Source organism: Centruroides vittatus, unplaced genomic scaffold (genome assembly GCF_030686945.1).
Source record: "Centruroides vittatus isolate TY-2023 unplaced genomic scaffold, ASM3068694v2 contig_290, whole genome shotgun sequence".
Classification (NCBI taxonomy): Eukaryota; Metazoa; Arthropoda; class Arachnida; order Scorpiones; family Buthidae; genus Centruroides; species Centruroides vittatus.
This window is the reverse complement of record NW_027121846.1, coordinates 2,812,746-2,833,515: the sequence shown is the minus strand read 5'-3', so window position 1 is coordinate 2,833,515 and position 20,770 is coordinate 2,812,746. Positions and strand designations below refer to the sequence as shown.

The following is a 20,770-nucleotide window of genomic DNA, read 5'->3' as shown; positions in this document are numbered from 1 at the left end:
CTACTCTTGACAAACTTGTTGAAATTTAGAATAAAACAGCCCAATTTACCCCTACCGAAGGCTATAATGATATTCAAAAAGCTGTTTTTGAAGCATTGGACAAAATTGAAGACAAAACATTGGAATGCATTCCTTCGTCGCCATTATACAGTGCAATTGTGAAGACCGGTAGAAACATGGGAACTGGCAATAATTCTAGAATAAATTCTACAAAAGAAGTAGTAGGCCCTACTTGTTTATAGTAGAGAAAAAGACAATAATAACAGTGAAGTCGTCAGGAAAATTATGAATATTAAGATCAAGCCCTCCAACATACACATCGGTATAGACAAGATCAGGAAAATTAGAGGCGGGGGACTAGCTATCGAACTGGAAACCAATAGGGAGGCAGCAATTTTAGAAAAAACCATAGAAGACCAGATACCTGAGTTGGTAACACGTCGTCCAAAAAAGAGATGGCCACATGTTGCTGTCTACTCAGTTCACACTGATATAATGAAGGAAGAACTCCCAAAGTTAATATATCAACAGAACCATACAATTTACGAAAACATCACAGAGGAAGACTTCATGAACCAATTTAGAATCAAATTTGCTTTGGGGAAAAAGACCTACACCTATAAAAACTGGGTAGCAGAAACATCACCAGACGTTAGAAAGCTCCTCTTGGTAATGGAGAAGATTAATGTTGAATGGTCGCGCTGCAGAGTCGTAGATTTTTATCCGATTCTGCAGTGCTTTAAATGTTGTGGATATAACCATTCGGCACGTGATTGTACATACTCTGAAATCATTTGTAGTCATTGTACGGAAAACCATCATTACAACGATTGCCCAAACCGGAATAAAGAGCCTATATGCTATCACTGTAAACGAGACAATCTACATAATCACCAACACAATGCTCGGGATAGTTCGTGCCCCATAAAGCAACGTATTAAAAAGTATATTATCTCACGAACAGAATATGGAAAGAAATAACTTTTATAAAATGCGTTTTCTGCAGATTAACGTAGGAAGAAGCATAGCTGCAACTTCCCTTTTAAGTAAAAATATAAGTGATTATGATATAGTGTTGGTCCAGGAACCATATTGTCTCAGGAACACACCTAAGTGCCTTCCTACCACCTGCTCCTATACTTCGAGGGACTGAATTGTACCCATGGGCTATAATTCTAGTCCCAAATATCTACATATCTATCATGCACCACACTGAGTTTAGTAATCAGTATATAATTAGTGTTGAGATTAATATAAATGAAGTTAGACTTATTGTGGTGAATGTATATATCCCTGGTCACGCTGATTCTGCGGATTTTATTAATAGACTTCAAAGAATTGTTGATGCATTTAGGGGTACGCACATCTTGATCGCTGGTGATATGAATGCACACTCACCGGCTTGGGGCGGTGATGTTTTTGATGGTCGTGGCAGCTTACTGGAGGAGTTTTTTACACACAATGATCTTCTAATTATTAACAATCCACTCTCTCCACCAACATTCACTTCACATAGAGGTGAGAGTTGGATTGATGTTGCTGTGGGATGCAATAGTACTTACACTAAAATTTCTAACTGGAGAATTCTGACTGACGACAGCCTTACGGGACATGCTTTAATTACTTTTGATTTCTCAAACTCAGATGATGCTCAAGATCCTGCGTATGTTCCGCCATTAAAATACGCTCTTAACCGTGCGAATTGGTTGGAGATGAAAGATTATTTGGAGACACACCTGATAAATCAATATTCAGAAAATCGCAATGAAACCTGTCAACAACATAGATAATAACATTAATTTTTAAGATTTTTTTAATAATTGCTGATGAAATCCTCTCCGTTCTTCATGTCCAATTTAAGAAATGCGTCCACCGCTCGAGCTAACAGTAAATTTTCAAATCGGCGTTTTAGATTTTCTGATATTATCTACCACTTGGTAGTAAATGTTGATCTTCCAGTATCTTCTGGTTGTGAATCGGCTGAAAAATCGAATGTATTGCTTTTGCCCACAATCGACTCTGTATAAAATTCTTTTTGTTGACTCTTCTTTTTTGAGACTCTAACAGGTACTAGTGAAATCTCGTGCTTTTCAGAAAACTGCTCGATGTCTGTCCAAATTTTGAACTGATTTCTACATGCTTCGAAAGTATCTATAGTACTTGTTATGAGGTCACTAGCCTGACCAAGAGTGCCATTTTGAGTCTGGAAAAATTTACTCACTACATTCACTATAGCGAGAACTGAGTGAAATGTGTGTAAGGAAATGACGAATTCTGGTTTCGTAATAATATTTAGGAATCCAAACGCTAAATATTATCACTGTGTGCTTGTCACGATTCTCAGTGATCTCTTTTTCCAGTCAATTTAATTGCCTCATAATTTGTCAGTACTGCTTGGCAGTTTTCGTAGGGACAACTCGATCTGGTAGTACTGAGACTTCCCACCAGCCCGTGCCGGTAAGTGGTTAATAGGGTACACCCTATAGCTGCTGGCTTATCTCACAAATGCAAAATATGTTTTGTCTTCAATGTAGTAAATATATTTTGTCCTAAATTTTTTTCTCGCCGAATAAAAGGTGTACATTTAAATTTCCAAAAAGTGAAATTCAACTTTCTTAATGCCCACAAGAAATTAGTCAAATATGGAAAAATATACACAATATACGAGGGTAATCCCAAAAGTAAGATCTTCTATTTTTTTAAAAATACAAAGAAACGTTTATTTTCAATAATGTTCATATCATTTTAAAGCTTGAACGTTTATCTATTTTTCTACATAATCGCCATTTCGGTCAATGCATTTTTGTAGGCTGTGTGGCAATTTTTGTATTCCCATGTCCAGAGCCGTAACTAGGGTATGGTCAAGGTGGCCCCCGCCATAGGCGCCGATTTAATAAAGGCGCCAACGAGAAGGTTTCGGAATAATATTGATTCGAAATTAATAACACAAAAAAACTTCTATATTTATATTTATATAGTATTTATGATCTGTAATTTCTACGAACATATATTCACAATAGGCCAATGGAAATGGCCCATTGTGAATTTGGCCAAACCCTCCATGGGCTTATAAAAAGGCCTCTTAATATGCACAGGACGAAAAGAGATAAAAATAAAAAACAATCACTCAACTCTTATGTAGATATTCCAAGGACGGATTCTTTATAGTACGACGAAGTATACTTTGCAGAAAGTAGACCTATTCATATTAAATGACAAAAGATATTCTATAAATAATATAATGCAATATCTGTCTATTGTTTTTAAAATTTTTTAACACTAGTATCTAATTACGTCTATTTGGTAGACGGCCAAATGGCCGAGAGGTTAAGGCGGCAGATTACCGCTCTGGGAATCCGGAATCAAATCCGGGGGCGTTCCGTTTGGATATGTCGGGCTCCGCCCCTCATCACCCAACAGTCTCATTATGTGCCTGGTCGAACCCATAATGGGTTTGCTAAAAAGAGGCCCTCTTTTATTGCCCACAAGGCGGAACGAGTTTTAAAAAAGTCTACTTGGTATATAAGAAAATAACAGATCATAAATAAATAAAAATGACAATTTCATCGCATCATATCTCTCTTATGATATCAGAAGATATAGGAAATTTCTATAAAAAATAAATATCCCATTAATATATGTGTATTTTTTTAATTTAACAAGTAACAATTCATTTTTGTACTATATGCAACACAACATAACTTAGATGTTTTCTTAACCGGCCGGATGGCCGAGCGGTCAAGGTTAGCAGCCTACCGCCCTGGGGGACCCGGAATCGAATCCGGACGGGTCGAGAAATCCCCAGAAATTTTTCGGGGGGTGGTCCGTCCGGATATGTCGGTCCTCGTCCCTCACCACCCGGCCGCCCCATTGTGGGCCTGGCCGAACCCATAATGGGCTTGCTATAAGAGGCCCTCTTAGTGCCCACTGGGCGGAAAGAGTTAAAAAAAAAAAAAAAATGTTTTCTTAAATATTCGAAATTAAAAAAAAAATATCGCAATAAAATAATTTATTTATAATCTTATTTTAAATGAAGGTTTTAAGGAAATATTAATAAAACATAAATTACGTTATTAACTCACATATGCTTTTATAATATATTTTTGGCTACTATTTGTTAACTTTTGTAACGGCGTTTGTGTCAATTTGGTATTTCCCTTAGCAACTAGTGTTTGGCGTGTTGCCGAATGCCTTAGCAACAGCATCGATATACAAAATTTTGGTCAAAAAATGAAGATGAGACGTAAATCTACAGCAATGTATCGTCCTGTGCACCGAATTGTTTATGTTTTAGGATTATATTTCGTTGTTTATTTGTTATTCTATCATTTTCATTTTGTTCTGCCTACTTTATTTATATTTACGGCTTGGCTTCATCTTCTGTCTTATTATGATCAAAAAAAGTTTCAAAGTATTTTCCGCTATTTTCGTGATCAGCAAGACATTTACGGGAGATATCAGCCGTATTCTGTTAGATTAACGGTTAGAAACAGCTCTTTTATAAATTTTACCCTTATTTCTAAATTTTTATTCTATAATATAGGTTAATATATTAAAGGTAATACTATATAACATTAAATTAAATTCTTTACGTAAATTGTGTTTACTTCACGTTATAAAAGATTATAATTCAACTTTTAATCATTTTAGTACTGCTGTCATACATGCTGTTTGTTTGTTTGTTTAGTTAAGTTATGGCAATGCAACACTTGGCGATCTGCCTAGGAGGAATGTCTCCCTGGTGGTCTTTTTAAGGGTAACTTGTCCCTATTCGGGTGTTACGGACATGGAGAAAATCCAGAAAACTCCGCGTGGCCGGCTCATTCTGGCCAGGTGCAAACCCACAACCAAACTCCCGGTGTTCAGGGAACAGAACTGCTTGGCCACTGGTGGGCCTGTCATACATTTCCCTAATTAATGATTAGGGGCATGTAACTTATATATATACAGGGTGCATAGGAAAGTCCCTTTAACCAGAAAATTCTTGCAAACAGAGAGAGCTACAGCAATGCAAATGAGGTAACGGTATAGTAAAGCGACTATGCCCGACCTAATGCAAACGACAGCAGCACCCCTAGTGGCAAAATTTGGAAGATAGGCAGTGTAAATCGAAAACGAAAACAGATAGAGCAAACTTTCCAATTAGAAAGTTTTAGAGCATCGATTAATTAGTATGAAACGACATGTGGTTCACATGGATAAGATAAATTGTCACCTGTATACCCAAAAGTGTCCAAAAGCGATGCATGCCATTTTGTGTGATGTTTGAAAGGAATAGCCATAGGTATGAAGAAATACGCACAATTTATTGCATAAAATACGTACTCATGTCAATACAGTTTGATAACATCACACAAAAAACAATGGAAAGGCAAACTGTCACACAGTGATAACAAGTTAATGTCGAGTATGTTTGAAAACTTGTTATCACTGTGTGACAGTTTGCCTTTCCATTGTTTTTTTGTGTGATGTTATAAAACCATATTGACATAAGTACGTATTTTATGCAATAAATTGTGCATATTTCTTCATACCTATGGCTGTTCCTTTCAAACGTCACACAAAATGGCATGCATTGCTTTCGGACACTTTTGGGTATACAGGTGAAAATTTATCTTATCCGTGTGAACCACATGTCGTTTCGTACTAATTAATTGATGCTCTAAAACTTTCTAATTGGAAAGTTTGCTCTCTCTGCTTTCGTTTTCGATTTACACTGCCTATCTTCCAAATTTCACCACTAGGGGCGCTGCTGTTGTTTGCATTAGGTCGGGCATAGTCGCTTTACTATACCATTACCTCACTTGCATAGCTGCATAGCTGTAGCTCTCTCCGTTCTCAAGAATTTTCTGGTTAAAGGGACTTTCCTATGCACCCTGTATACATATATACAAGTTACATCTCATTTATTAGGGAAAAGTTGCAGCCATATAAAATTATCCTGAACTAGATTTTTTCTTTAAATGATCATTTACTGGTCTAGTAACCTACAAATACCTTTAACTTCTGTCTGGAATTTTAGTATTAGTGATGGAACTGTATGTATTGCATAGTATTGTTGCTAGTACTGAAATTATGTTTTTTCAGTTAACAGGACACCAGAAGGCGATTGCAAAAGGCTATTGCATTTAACAATTTAGCTAGTGCGACTGTGCCAGCTTTGAGTAGTCCATTTGACTGTTAGTGGAGTACTTGATATATAGTTTTAGAAAGTGAGGGAGGCTTGCCCTCACCTGAGTGTTGAGGTGCTCGCACCAAGGCATGCATCTATGTGTGAAACATGTAAAATAGGCATTACACTGATACCTGTTAAAAACTGACCTTTTGGAGACAAATATCTTGTGAAGGGTTAATTAACAATTCTGGAGGTTGTGTGAAACCCCTCATTCAGAGCTTGAGTCTTACCCGTTGCTGTATATATTGGCTGGCGTCCCATTAACCAAAAAGTACTGTTCTTTCTCTAGGTATTCTATTCTAGTTACTTCTATGATAGACTTCTTTCTTTTTGGCCAAAAGACTTCTATTCTGCAAATTAGCATCATTGATGCTATCACTGCAGAATAGAAGTTTTTTGGCTGCTGTTGGAGCCATTGCTTGACAAATTCTCTGACTTTGACATTCTGGGTAATCTCGTCTCCCAAGGTTTCCTTCAATGGTCCAATCAGGCGATAATCACAAGATGATAGATCTGGACTGCAGATGCAGAATTTCTCAACCAAGTCTGTTGATTAACTCCATTGCATGCAGGTCCTTGCTTCAACACTAGCCAAAAGACTTCTCTTTTGCAGGTGTAGCATTTTGCCAAAATGGTAAATCGTAACGATGGTGGACTTCACGCCGATCTCTGAATAAGCAAGAAACCGTTAATTTTCTCGTTTCTTGCTTTGCCAAAATGATAAGTGTCAGCATGTGGAAGATGAGTACTTAGAAAAAGAAATATAAATTGTGACTAAGTAACATTTACAGTTTCATCACCATTACTGAAATTTCAGGCAAAAGTTGAATAACCCTCATATACATACCCTAGATATAGAACCATACATGGCTAACTATAAAACCAAAATTTTCATAAAACAGTATTTGAAAATTGGATCAACCTTCAATTGACCACCAAAAATTTGTTTTATGTTACTGTTTAGAATTTTACATAATGGTTGCAAGTAGAATGTGTTGGATATAATAGAATATTCTATTATGAAAAACTGCAAAATTTAGAGTTAGTCACTTATGGTTCTATACCCATGATATACAGAATCAGTCAAAAGTCCTTAGTCCCTTTTCTTTCCAAAAGTACTGAAAATATATTAATTTTGTTAATGTAGATACATAGGAAGTCGTGTAGAGAATCAGATGGGACATTTTGATGACCTTGAAAAATTTTTCAAGGTTACGAAAAACAAGTACAGTTTATCAGGCCAGATGACTGAGGCAATTATAGCATCAGCCTACTGCTCTGGAGATCCAGATCGAATCACAGTAGATCAATAAAAAACCTAGGAATTTTTCATTGAGTGGTGTGTCCTGGATATGTTGGGCTCTAACCCTTGCCACTGGGCTACTCTATTGTGGACTTAGCTGAACTCATGATGGGCTTGAAAAACGATTCTCTTAGTACCCACAGGGCAAAAAGATTCTAAAAAAAAGCATATCTCTTGTGTAGTTCTCAAGAGATTTTACAGAAAAAAATATGTTCAGACAGTTGTGTTTTATTCAAGAGATATGCTCCTGAAAACATTATATAACACAAGAAAGTTAGGGAATGTTTCTCAGAGTACATACATTTATCACCATTACAGAGTATTTTTTTTGTTTAAATATGATAATTCTATTAAAGGCACCATTGAGTTTTATTATATTATCATAATCACAATTGAATAACATTGGACATAATAAATTAGGACATGTCACAGCTCTGGAACTTTTGTTCCAAAGTTATTGATAAAAAAAAAAATACACATTTTTTATCATTAGCAATAGATAAGTAGTTAAATGCTTGTATGAAATTGTTCTGTAACATAAAACAATTCTAAACTATAACAATAGTGAATATTAAAATAACAGCATAATAGTAAAATTACCTGCAGAATTTCAAACTAATAGCATAATAATAATGATATTTACCACAGTAGACATTTCTGTTTATCAGTAAAAGCAGGCCTGGCCAATCCAAATTGTTTCGCGGGCCACTTTGATCACACGTAACATTACGGTGGACCACAATTTAGGCAAACGTGCTTTTAAAAAAGTAAAACAAATACAAAATGAATAAGATTTTATTGTTATACCAAGAATTTGTACTTGCACTTGCGCATTATAACAATGACACATGCAAATTTTCATTTATTTAATTGTTTTGGTATATACATAACGAAAAACAAAAGTTTTAATAAATATATAATATCGCTTAGTGGGCCACACAATTTAACATGACGGGCTGCGGGTTGGCCAGGCCTGAGTTAAAGTGACACTACAATGTAGGATGGTGACATGTCTGGCTTTTGAACACACTGTTCTTTGTCTAGCAGTTCCTCAAATCAACATTAATCTACTCTCCTTTTTGAAATTTTGTCTAAAAATAATTGTATAGTAGCTGAAAGCCACTTTTAACTTTTAGAATTAGTGTAATGTGCAGTATAAAGACATCCCTATATACTTTGGGAAATTTTGTTATGTTAAACTTATTTAACATAAACCTAGGTGTACAAGGATGTTTTAGTGTTACAAGTTGAACTTATTAAAATAATTACAAAAAGCATGTTCTTTAAGAAATTTTAGAATTAGTTTAGTTTTGTACTTCGTTTATTTTTGCCTAGGAAGATTCAGTTCTGACTGATTTTGGTTTTGATGTTTAACAGATACCATAGAAATAATATGCACTAAACTCACTTAAATATATTTATTAATATATTATTTTTATTTGAAACAATAAAGAAAAGCAAAATATCACAAAGTTGAAGTTAGTCTTTTTAATTATTAAAAAATTTAATCTATAAAAATATGCTTGAATGGTGAAAAAATTCTTGTTTGTTTCAAGTATTAAAAATGAAAATGTTATGCAGGTTTTATTTGAAATAAATAATTGATTTAGACTTTTATAATACAGAAATACTGATCTCTATTATTATTTTATAAATTCCTCATCTGGGAATTATTTCTTTGCTTTATTTATTATGTAAATTTAATTCAGTATTATTGGTAGCAATTTTCAATATATGTTTTATAAAGATAGTTTTAAAGTAATTAGAAATTTGAATTTATACATAGACCTGGACTTTTGAACATTTAACTTTTGTATACATTTTAGAAATGCATTACAGTTAGCCCTCCATATTTACAGAGGTTAGAAACAAAGGACTCCTATGAAAGTAGAAAAGCTGCGAATGTCTCTAGATCCCAAACCATTACTCTTAGTACCATTGCCATACTTAACACACTAAAAAAACTAAAACAATACACTGTACTGCAACAATATGTATATAAACATAACAGTGTTAACATATAGGCAGAGAGAGAAATAGTATAGTACATATACAATCTTTAGATAGGAGTAAAATTATTAAAGTTGTGAGAAACATAAGATACACTACATACAGACAGGGCCGGATTTACCAATCCAGGGGCCCTGGGCACAAATTCGGTGGGGTCCCCCCTTTAAGAGTAGGCAAATTTGATGATTTAGAAAATTTACACAAAATACTGTACTTTCAATTAGATTTGATCTAGGAAGTTGTAAATTTCATTTAAAAATAAGGTTATTGTAAACATACATATATTTTATTGTGTAAAACTAATTATTTTAATTTAACTGAAAAATACCTATGTGAAATTTTTTCCCGAAATTTTCTGATGTTTCTTAGGTTTTTTCCCGGGTTTGGTTTTCTCTGCCTGTTGCCCTCATGATTAGGCCACACTAGGCTGTTGCGGTAATAGAAAAAAAAATTATGTTTAAACATAATTTTTTTTCAGTTTTGTGGGGGCCCTGGGCATAGGCCCCAAATGCCCTTATGTAAATCCAGCCCTGCATACAGAGACAAAACACGAGTGGGGCTTGTTATTATCAAGACAGAGCATGGCACTCCTAAACAGAGTTTATAGCCTGTAGTTTTTAACACATTGAAACTTTTTACAAAATTTAACATTTTATAATAAATTTGTGTAATATATTTATGGTAGTAAATGAAATAGATTAATACTAGGACTGTCAAGAGCTTGTATGAGATCTGGAATACCCCACAGGCCTTTTTAGCCTTTTGTTTTTTGAACAAATGAAAGACATAGAGAATGTTTCTTTATTAATAAAAAGCAATCTTAAAGATTTTATTTTCTGTCAGTAAAAATAAAAATTTATAGGGGGGAATCACTAAGGACTCCTAAGTCTTTTCACCTCGTCTCTCGATGGATCTGATTAATATTGCATATATTTTATGCATTTTTGACTGGCTGAGTATATTTTTAGTTTTCTTCATATTTTATAGTTTATGTGCATTGTCTGCAATTTTCTGCAGTAGACTGCAAAACTCAAAAAAAAAATTCCTATTTAATTATTGATGGCAAACTTGCAAATAATTAAATCTCCAAAAGTCTGTACTTTCAAATGTTTGGGACTGTACATGTATTGATATTTTAATTTTATAATTAGAAATATATTTTAATGATAAATTTTCTTTAATATATAGTAAATACCAATAACATTAATCCATTATGAATGATTTAAAATTTTTTTATTTTCATTAAAAACTGATTTTTTGTTTAGAATATATTGCAGATTTTTAAGGGTAAGTATGAAATAATGAATATTTTACAGTTGTAAATGTGTCATTATTTGATACTTATTCAATTCAAAAACAGCATAATGGTTTAAAATTATCTGTTAAAAGCTATACTGTAGTTAGTTAGATTATTTTATTATTCTATAATCATATAAAATTTTGCAACTTTTCTATCATCAGAGTTTGATCATTTTAAATTACACTAGATTCCTGCAAACTTGACTTGATGTGGATGAAAGTAGTGATAAGTTTTATAGTATAGTGATGATGATAATTTAAATAGCAGAATTTTCATAAAGGTGATATATGTTAAGGTGACCAGATTTTAACATTGGTGAAGCGGGACAAAATTGAAGGGGGGGAGTGGTTGTCTTGTTGAAAAAAAATTGTTCTAGAGCAACAATATTTTATTAGCAAAGAATGCAAAAATTGTATTGTATTGTAAATTTTACATATGTTAAAATTTTTAAAAATTTTTAAATTTAAATTTACAAATATAATAATAATAATAAATATTATATATATATATTATAAATCTTTAAAAACTCTTTATTCTTTCTCATATTTCTCAGTTGAGTGAATTTTTTTAGTAGATTGTTATTTAAAATGTCATGAAATTTTTCACAAGAATTTGTTAAATTATATTTCATATGTCTTTCAAAGTGTCAATACTTAATTGTGATTTATCAGATGTCTATACTTTATTTACAATATTAAAAATGAGTTCAGTCACAGCATTAGTTCCTGGTAAGGACAATACGTATTCCATAATTTTTGTATTCTACACCATGGTAACATTCGAGGTAAGATTCAACGAACAAAATGTTTGGACAGCCTGTGAACACTCACTGTTCTGTTGCCGCAGCTGCACACTCCAAACCATTTTTTATCAGTTTTTCCATGAACACAAAGGGTTTTGTCGGTGCAGCATTCTTTATTTTTGATGCTCGCATACACCTTGGTACTGATACGTGTGATACAAAATGATCTTTATGAATGTTAAACATAAGACACAAGTTTATGACATATAATTGACAAAAACTTAATCTTTCCAAAACTTGGGACTTTTTTAAAATGCCGCGGAACACAGGACAAATTGTTAAAAATCGGGACTGTCTGGTCACCTTAATATATGTGCAAATTTGTATATGTATTAACTATATACAAAAAATGACTATTTCTATTTGTAGTTAAATTTTAATTATAAAAACTGACTACTCAGTGGCTACTTTCAAGTTAGTGACATTTGTGTCAGAGCAGTTTGCACTGGCCCTTGAAAAAGGGTTATATTCTGTTGACATGTGGAAATTATGGTTATTGGGAGTCGAGTTTCTAGGAGTCTACTGAATTTTTTAAATGATGAACTGAAAAACAAAATGAAATAACTGATATTTTGTCAAAAAATAAGATAATATGGGAATGTTAAGTGAAAATTGCACTGAAACATCATAAATATCAAAAACATCGGCAGTATTTGTTTATAAAAAATCTTCATTGGGATCAAAACATCTGATGACAAGATAATGGAACATGGAAATTTTAAGTGTAATATCAGATTTTAAAACATACAGCATTAAAGCAGAACTAAAATTATCAAAATATCTATGCTTGTATCCCTATATTAATAATTAAATAATTTATTATTTATTTTTATCAATTACTTTAGTAAAATTAATTGAATATTTTGGATTTGAATTTGTATCAGTTTCATGGAAATGGAAAGCATAATTGTTTAATTTTATTTTAAATATAAAAATATTGTTAATGTGCTCCTTACTGATTGAGATAGTTAATGATTTTGATCTTCAATAGATTACTGTCAAAAATGATTCATAGTCATGTATAACAATATCTGAAATATGTTGCAGAAATATATTTTCTTATTGGAAACATTTTTTCAAAAATAAATAATCTTTATTCTAGTAATTAATTTATAATTAAATAACAAATGCTTTTAACTTCATTTATTGATCATCTTCAAGTTTGAAGTATAGAAAATAAAAACAATCCAGCAATGAGCTGTATAGCTGTTTTCCAGCTGTTATGAGATTTTATTTTAAAAACTTATATTATTAATTATTATAAAATGGTACTTAATTTTGAGGGGAGTTATGAATTTTATAAAAAAAAAAAAACTGTAAATACTAATAATGAGTAAACTCTTGATGAAGGTAAGACCCTTACTTTCAACATATTGGTATTTTCTATTCCTATCTTTATAGTATTTGTTTTTTGTTCTATATTTCAAATCTGAAGCTGAACTATGACTATGGCTGAAAACAATTGTTATTTTGTTATAATTAGATAAACCTTTAATTAATAATTACAGGTATACCTTGAGTTATGTCGTTCTTGATTATACGTCGTTTGTCAAAAAGTATATGGAAAAATAAAAATCAAGTTTGTTATTTTATTCGACTTTACATCCATCCACCACAAATATTGAAGTTGTAATATCACTAGAAAAGCGTTAAAAGCACATAAAATCATATTAAAATATGTACATTTACAGTAAATGTTAATATAATCATCATAAATCCTACAGAATGAAATATGAAAACATCTGTTTTTGTGTTGTCTCATTCAGCAGTCTTTAAGTGCTCATTATTGGCATTTTCCACCGTAGTTTAGACTTACGTCGTAACTACACAAGTAAATTCGACTTACATCACCTCTCCTGGAACCAATTACCGACATAAGGCGAGATATACCTGTATTCAGTTCTAATCATCCTGTTCTAGTTGTGTGTAGTTCTGATATGACAATGCAAGTCAAAATGCATAGAAAGTTTGTTCTAAAGATTAGACTAACAGCAAGTTTGAATTTTTTAGTAATATGTATTAACACTTGAAATTTATATTTTGTTAAATTTTGAGATGATGTGTTTCATATGTAGAATATTTATTGCTTTTAATTAAATTTAAAAAATATCAACTGCATACAGTATTTGGTTAAGTAATGATACTGTATTATATTTCTGTTAATAACGTCTAAATGAAAATATTATTGATAGTTTATATACAGAGGGAAAAAAGATTACAAAGAAAGGTAACTACAATATGTGTATTCAATTGTCATAAATACAAATTAATAGATTCAACGTACAAATAAATATTGTATAGCAGATGTGTGGAGAAAATGTGTATCTGTAAATACAAAGAAAAATTTTTCAATAAATAAATTCTAAAAAAAAATATAAAATTGACATTTATACATGAAATATTATGTTTTATAGTGGAAACAGTATCTTCAGTGTAAAATACTGATGATAAAAATAAGCCCAAGCTTTACTTTTAAAACTTACTTAATAAATATTACATCATTTGTTGTCATAAAAATTATATTTAGTGGTTTCTTTGTTGTTGCACTTCAATACCTCAATATTAGTCTCATTTTCTTTATATTCACTGATTCCAACCAATGTTAATCTAAGCTTGGTTTTGAGTTTTTACTGTAGCATTTATAATCCATTTTGAAAAAAGTTTGCAGTGTTTACAATAAACAATAATAAAATAACCTAGAAAAATATTTTTTTTAAATGAGCAGATATTTGCATAATTATTACATCACCTCTTAGACACTGCACATCTTTGTTAGAGAAATTCAAAGAATGGGATAAAGTACTTGTGTATTATTATAATAATGAGTTAATATGTCTAAGACTTTTTTCACTCCCTGCCATTTCAAGGAAGTTATCACCCAGGGACAGATTTGGGAAATTTCCAGAGGCAATGATAGGAATGGTCCTTTTATATTTCTTAGACACCAGTGCTGATCCATATATTTCCAATGTTGCTTGAAGAAATCCCATCTGTCCATGTTGTCATATCTAAAATTTTGACACCAAAAATTGTCTTCTGAAATTCTAGTACCAAAAGTAAGTTTAATATCTGAGAATAAGTATCATGGACTAATTTTTGAGAGACTTATTTATGGAAATGTCTAGTAATGTTATTTCTAATAATAATAATATGAATATGTATTTAATGTAAAAATGTTGAGAGTTTTATTCTTGTTTTATATTTCAATAATTCCCTGTTCAAGTGCATTAACAAACAATGATTCAGACATAACTGCTATAATTATGAATATTAAAAAATCATAACCTATAACTGTTTTGATAAAATTTATCATTTCAATTTGCATCAGTTAAAAATTCTAATGTCTCTTTCAATAGTTCATTTAGAAAAAGTTGGAATTGTAATACAGTAGAGCATCGATTATCCAAATACCGATCAACCAAAACGTCAGTTAACCAAAAGCATTCCAATTAGCAAATTCAAATTTCCACTAGTGCTGTGGCACTGCAGCACTCCCCTTCCCTGCCAACCTAAACTGTAGGTCTACTTTAATGTACTACTTTATATAAGGTATGTATTTGTAAGACATGTGATACAAAATATATACAGTACAGTTTTGTGCTTAATATATTTTTTTGTAAATGATCAGTTATCCAAACAACCCCAGTCTCGAATTCTTTGGATAATCGATGCTCTACTGTATAATTTTTTCTGAGTAATCTATCTACATTATTTCTTGCATTCTGGACATTTTTATATTCTTGTATTTTGTTACAAAGAAATTAATCCACAAACATGCAATGTATACATTTCCTGTACAATACATATTTATATATTATGAATTTCAGAACTTTTTTCTTCTTCAAACAGAAAGTATCAATTTAATTTAGTGTTATATAAAACTTTATTTCTAAGAGAATTGTTAAATGAGTTTATTTTAAGTTATATATTCAACAATCAAAATATATATTAAAACAAAAAAAGCAAAAATGAATGTTTGTAGTAAACAATTTTCTTAATCACCGATTTAAGAATTATTGTGAATTTATATTATTTGTTTGCATTAAAAAATTTCTCTGTATTATATAACTCATCCATCTTTTAATTAATATTTCCTTTCATTAACATTCAGTTTGTGTGTAACATTAAGAATATTAAAGAATACCCTAAAGAATAATGTTAAGCATTCATTTCAATTCTGCTCATGATCTTATGTTGTCATTTTAATATATTTTTCAACTCTATTTTCTAAATTGTGTTTGCTCAACTTTTCAAAAATTATTTTAATATTTAAGAAACTTTATCAGTATAGTATATTCTAAAATTGATAAGTGAATATAATTTATGTTTACTATATTTTTGTAATACATAGTTCTAAATATATTGTAAAAAATTATCTCTATTTCAACAGGAAATGCTTAATATTTATGCAATTTCTCAAATTGAAAACTATTTTAACATTGCTATATCTTTTTGAGTATTTAGTTGAAATAATGAATTGCTACACACATTAAAACATTAATTTAATTTTTTAACTTTCCTGTTCTGTGAACACTAACAATCTTTTTTTTTTATTGAAATGACCAGGCCCACAATGGGAGCAGCTGAATGATGATAGATGACACCCAACATCTCCAGGTCAGTCCACTCATAATTTCTGAGCTGACCCAGATTGGTAAACTGGTGCCTTTATTAACTTGGCCATTCTGCCATCATAAGTTGTCAGTTGGACTGCTGGATGGCTGAGGTGATTAAAGTGTGCTTCTCCAGGCACATGGAGTTGAATCTAGGCAAGCAACTACCCAAAATTTTTTGTGATATTACTTTGTCCTAAATATCTGACCACCTGAGTCCCCCCCATTGTGAGCCTGGCCAAATGCACGATGAATATGATTAAAAAGAACCTCTTATTTTATTTTTTACTTTCTTCATAGAGTGAAAGAGTCAAAAATAATAGAATAAATGACAATTTGTTAGTTGCAGTGTTATTTAATACAATATCTCTAATATGTATATAATCAATACTCTTAAATTTAAGTCATAGATATGTTTACAAGCGTTATATCTAATTCATTTTTTAAAATATATCTATAGGTGAATTATATTTTAAATATTTTGTTTATATTATTATAATTTAAAAGTATCACTTATTTATAATTTTTAAAATTTATTTCTAGATGATTACTACACTCAAAACAATTGTGTTTGTTGTTCTAAGTATTGCTCTTTTTCACGTTAGTGCAGTTTTATTGGGTGCACCTGTATTGGAGTAAGTAACTTTTTGTTTTTGTTATCTAAGTAAAAATGTCATGAATTATTTTAATTTGTTTTTTCACTTTTCAGAAATTACTACTTATACTTATACTTTTTATCATTCACAGTAAATTTTATGAAGATGAATCTGAAAACTAAGATTTTTATTTTTAGAAAAAAATATAGCCAAAATTATCTAAAAAAAAAATCAGGAAGTACAACTTTATTATTTTATCAAATTTTACAAATTTAGGATTTTATTCCAATCAATTTTGTTTTGTAATTTTGGCTTTAATACAATAATTACATCCTACAAGAAAAATGAGTATAAATTTAAAATATAGACTTGTCATTAGGGAAATTATCTACACTTTTCATGTATTCTATTAAAGTTAATTATTTAATTTATATATATAATATTTTATTTGGAATTGATTTTACATATAAAATAATCATAAATATGACAGTTTATTTTGGCATTCTTTTCTTTACTCTGAGTGAATAATTAAAACTTTGATCAATTAGAATATGATAATTTTACTTGGCTAATTTAATGTTTCTTAATCCTTATGAATAAGATTGTCATTTTTATAGAAAAAATTGCATATAGAAATTGAGTAAAATTAATATTTCACTGATGTGAATAAAAGTATTCCTATATTTCTTGATATTTTTTACATCATTTTATGTTGTTTACCTGAAATAAATATTTTTATGAATGAGATTGATCTTTAATTTTTATGCTATTCAAACAAGTTGACATCAAGAAACATTTCCAAATTCCATTAATCTTGGTACCATAAATATCTCAAAACAGATGAATATATTGTTTGATTAAGGCAACTGAAAATATTCTATTAACCAGAAACATTTTCAGTTTTCTTGAAGCCATAATCAGATAGAACACTTACATATTCAAAATTAGAAATTAAAATAGTTAAAAATTTTAAAATATTTTAATTTTTAACTGTTCTATTGATGAATATATTTCTATTTTTCATGTTTTTAGATCAAGAAACATTTTTAGTTCTTGAATTATATAATTATATTTTTATCTAAACAAATATTAAATAAAGATTTTATGGAAAAATTTAATGTTGCCTAATTGAATATTAAAATAATAATGAATATTTTACCACAGTATTATTATAATTTATCTTAAACATATAGGCTGAAACTATGGACTTTCATCACATACAATACTGTATAAAGTTTTCTGTAGACTTCATATAATCATATACAATCTACCTTAGAATAAACTGCATACTGGAATCACTATGCGTCAATTTTTATTGTGTCATATAATTTGTTGTTTATTGGATTTTTTTACTTTACTTCATGTTATTGTTTTTCAAATAAAATAACATTCAGAAAATTAGTTAAGTTATTTAATTTATTTTATTTTAAAATTATTTATCATATTTAAAATTTTTAAATATGATCTTTATAGACATCCTATGGAGTAGGCTTTCAAATATTTATTTTAAACTTTAAATGTAACAAATATTACATTCTATTCCAATGGTATAAAATGTGAAAATGGTCTAAATTAGATTGAAAGTACTCGTTCATATTAACATTTTATGCTTTGTAATAAAGCATAGGTTTTATATACTGGAATTTTGCCGGTCATGTTAGGTTCTGTTATTTTTAAAATAAACTGTTATTGGAGTAATTCTATTTAAGTTTACTTCATAAAATTTTATTATAATAGCTTTTTAATTAAAATAAATGAAGAAATTAAATAAAAAAAATGAATAAACATTAATATAAAAAATGTAAATACGATTGATTAAAAATGAAATATACAGCACATATTCATTTAAATATAAAATCAAATAATTTGTAGAATTTTATCAGATGGCAATTACGTTTAAAAATTAAATTGAAGTCAAAATATGTTGAAAAAGTAATCACCATTTATATACAAACTTTTGATGAATTAAAATTAAAACTTCCCTTAAAATAAAGAAAAAACTTCTTTGTTTTAAGGGAAGTTTTAATTTTGATGGCCAAGTAGTGTACAAGGAAAGGTCAGTTGTCAAAAGTTTGTATTCCAGAACATTGAAAATAAATAATGATTCCTTTTTCAACAGACTTTGTCTTCGATTTAATTTTTAAATATAAACTATTTAAATGAATTCTATACAATTCTATATAATTTCAATTAAAAATAAAAATCCTTTTGACCATAAAAGAAAATATATTTTATCATTTCATTTTTGATTCAAACATTCTAACTAAAAAGATTTATGTTTATCATTGTCTGAAAAAATTGTTAAAAGAGAAGAAAGATCTTACGTGGGCTTCTACTGTAGTCAAAGATTAAAAAATTGCAGTTTCAAACTTGCCCAGTAGCATCTTATGCAACTTAGAATGGAATTATCAATAATACATTTTCCATTTAATATAAATTATTTTATCCTTGCATACATAATTTTATAAGGTTGATTTGCTGTAAAATCTTAGCTAATTGGGCAAAAGACATGTCACTAAATTTTTAACAAATATTAACAAAATAATTGATTTCCTTCATTTCCTAATAGCGAATTTTATTTTACAGGTGATTTATTTAAATAATTTTTTTAATATTTATTTCGTTATATTGTTTTTGTTTCTTTTACAATATCTAATTGCTGTTTAACTTAATTATTATTATTTTTTTATCTGTAAACAAGATAAAAAAAACATTTTATTATATTATCAGATTATATTTTATAAACAAATATTTAAAAACTGTTTTATTTATAAACCTAAGCATACAACTTAACAATTATTTTATTAGCTACAATTTAATTATGTATGTATATATTTATATATTTAATAGTTAGCAGTTTATAAAAAAAAATTTAGATTTGTCTAGAATAAAATAGATAAATAAGTGTCAGCATGAATGTGGTTACCATAAAGTCATGTATAAACTGTGTTATCTTCATTTTTTTCAGATCCTTCAGATCTACTTTATTCTTTAGTATTTTAATGACCATCTTAACTTTTACTCCAAGTATTTTGTTAGATGGTAGTATGTTGCCTGTTCTGTTGAAAATCTTTAGCGAAGGAAGGTTAGTATGTAGTTAGTGAGTAGTACATAGTTTGTGTAAGTATATGTATAGTATAAGCACGAAGCATGTTTATATCATAGAATTTTAGTAACTGTATAGTAGTATGTTGTTTGTTTTTGATTTTTTGACGTAAAATAGTTTACTTCAGAAATAATATCAGGTGTCGAGAAATACATAAATGTTATAAATTAACATATTAAAAAACTGAGCTGTTTGACTGTCATCTTCAGGTATAAAATGACACCGGAAGTTGACATGCACGAACCAGTCATCGGCACAATCATCGGAGCCTGGTGCGGCGCCTTCGTCATCCCTCTAGACTGGGATCGTCCCTGGCAAGAATGGCCCATACCTTGCAGCGTGGGTGCTGTTCTCGGTTGCTCCGTGGGTCACTTAATTTTGGCCGGACTGACCATGCAAAAGATCGTCTGAAAATATGTACATTTTATTTTGATTTGTGACGCTCATTAGTATAGCGCAACAATTGATATACTTACTGTCTGCCGATATTTGAAAAGTGCATTTGCCCAAAGATTTTTGTGCATTTTCCATGCTAATGAAAATAATAAGAATGTGAACCTCATTTAATTTATTTCAAAATAATATCCAAGACAAATGTATGTATGTATGGTGTTATTATAATAAACTCGAAACAACTTTTTTTCTTTGACAAATTCTCGTATTTCAATATAAATGATCAAATATTTGTTACAAAGTAACGTTCTTTATTATATCAAATATCAATAATAATAATAATAATAATAAATAATAACAAGGAAATAAATTATTCATAATGCTTATAAATTTTCAATATAAAATAAAGAAATCAACACCGAGACGACGATATTCATTAACACTTTCAAGGTACTTTAATTACACGCGCCTC

At 29.9% G+C, this 20,770-nt stretch overlaps 1 protein-coding gene across 2 annotated transcripts; it reads left to right on the top strand.

Moving 5' to 3' along the window:
- The first annotated feature begins 4,175 nt into the window (after nucleotides 1-4,175).
- PIG-F (phosphatidylinositol glycan anchor biosynthesis class F) lies at nucleotides 4,176-20,441 on the top strand. Of its 2 annotated transcripts, XM_067267018.1 has the most exons (4): nucleotides 4,176-4,482; nucleotides 16,747-16,838; nucleotides 19,768-19,884; nucleotides 20,115-20,441. In XM_067267018.1, the coding sequence occupies exons 1-4, from the start codon at nucleotides 4,231-4,233 to the stop codon at nucleotides 20,314-20,316; spliced, it is 663 nt and encodes a 220-aa protein (XP_067123119.1). In that variant the 5' UTR covers nucleotides 4,176-4,230; the 3' UTR covers nucleotides 20,317-20,441. The 2 variants fall into 2 exon arrangements, with proteins under 2 accessions (XP_067123119.1, XP_067123121.1); XM_067267020.1 differs by lacking the exon at nucleotides 19,768-19,884.
- The last annotated feature ends 329 nt before the right edge of the window (nucleotides 20,442-20,770 follow it).

Coding starts and splice junctions, on each gene's coding strand:
- PIG-F (XM_067267018.1), top strand. CDS start 4,231: ATGAAGATGAGACGTAAATCTACAGCAATGTATCGTCCTGTGCACCGA. Junction 16,839..19,767: donor TTGGGTGCACCTGTATTGGA/GTAAGTAACTTT, acceptor CATTTTTTTCAG/ATCCTTCAGATCTACTTTAT. Junction 19,885..20,114: donor AAAATCTTTAGCGAAGGAAG/GTTAGTATGTAG, acceptor TGTCATCTTCAG/GTATAAAATGACACCGGAAG.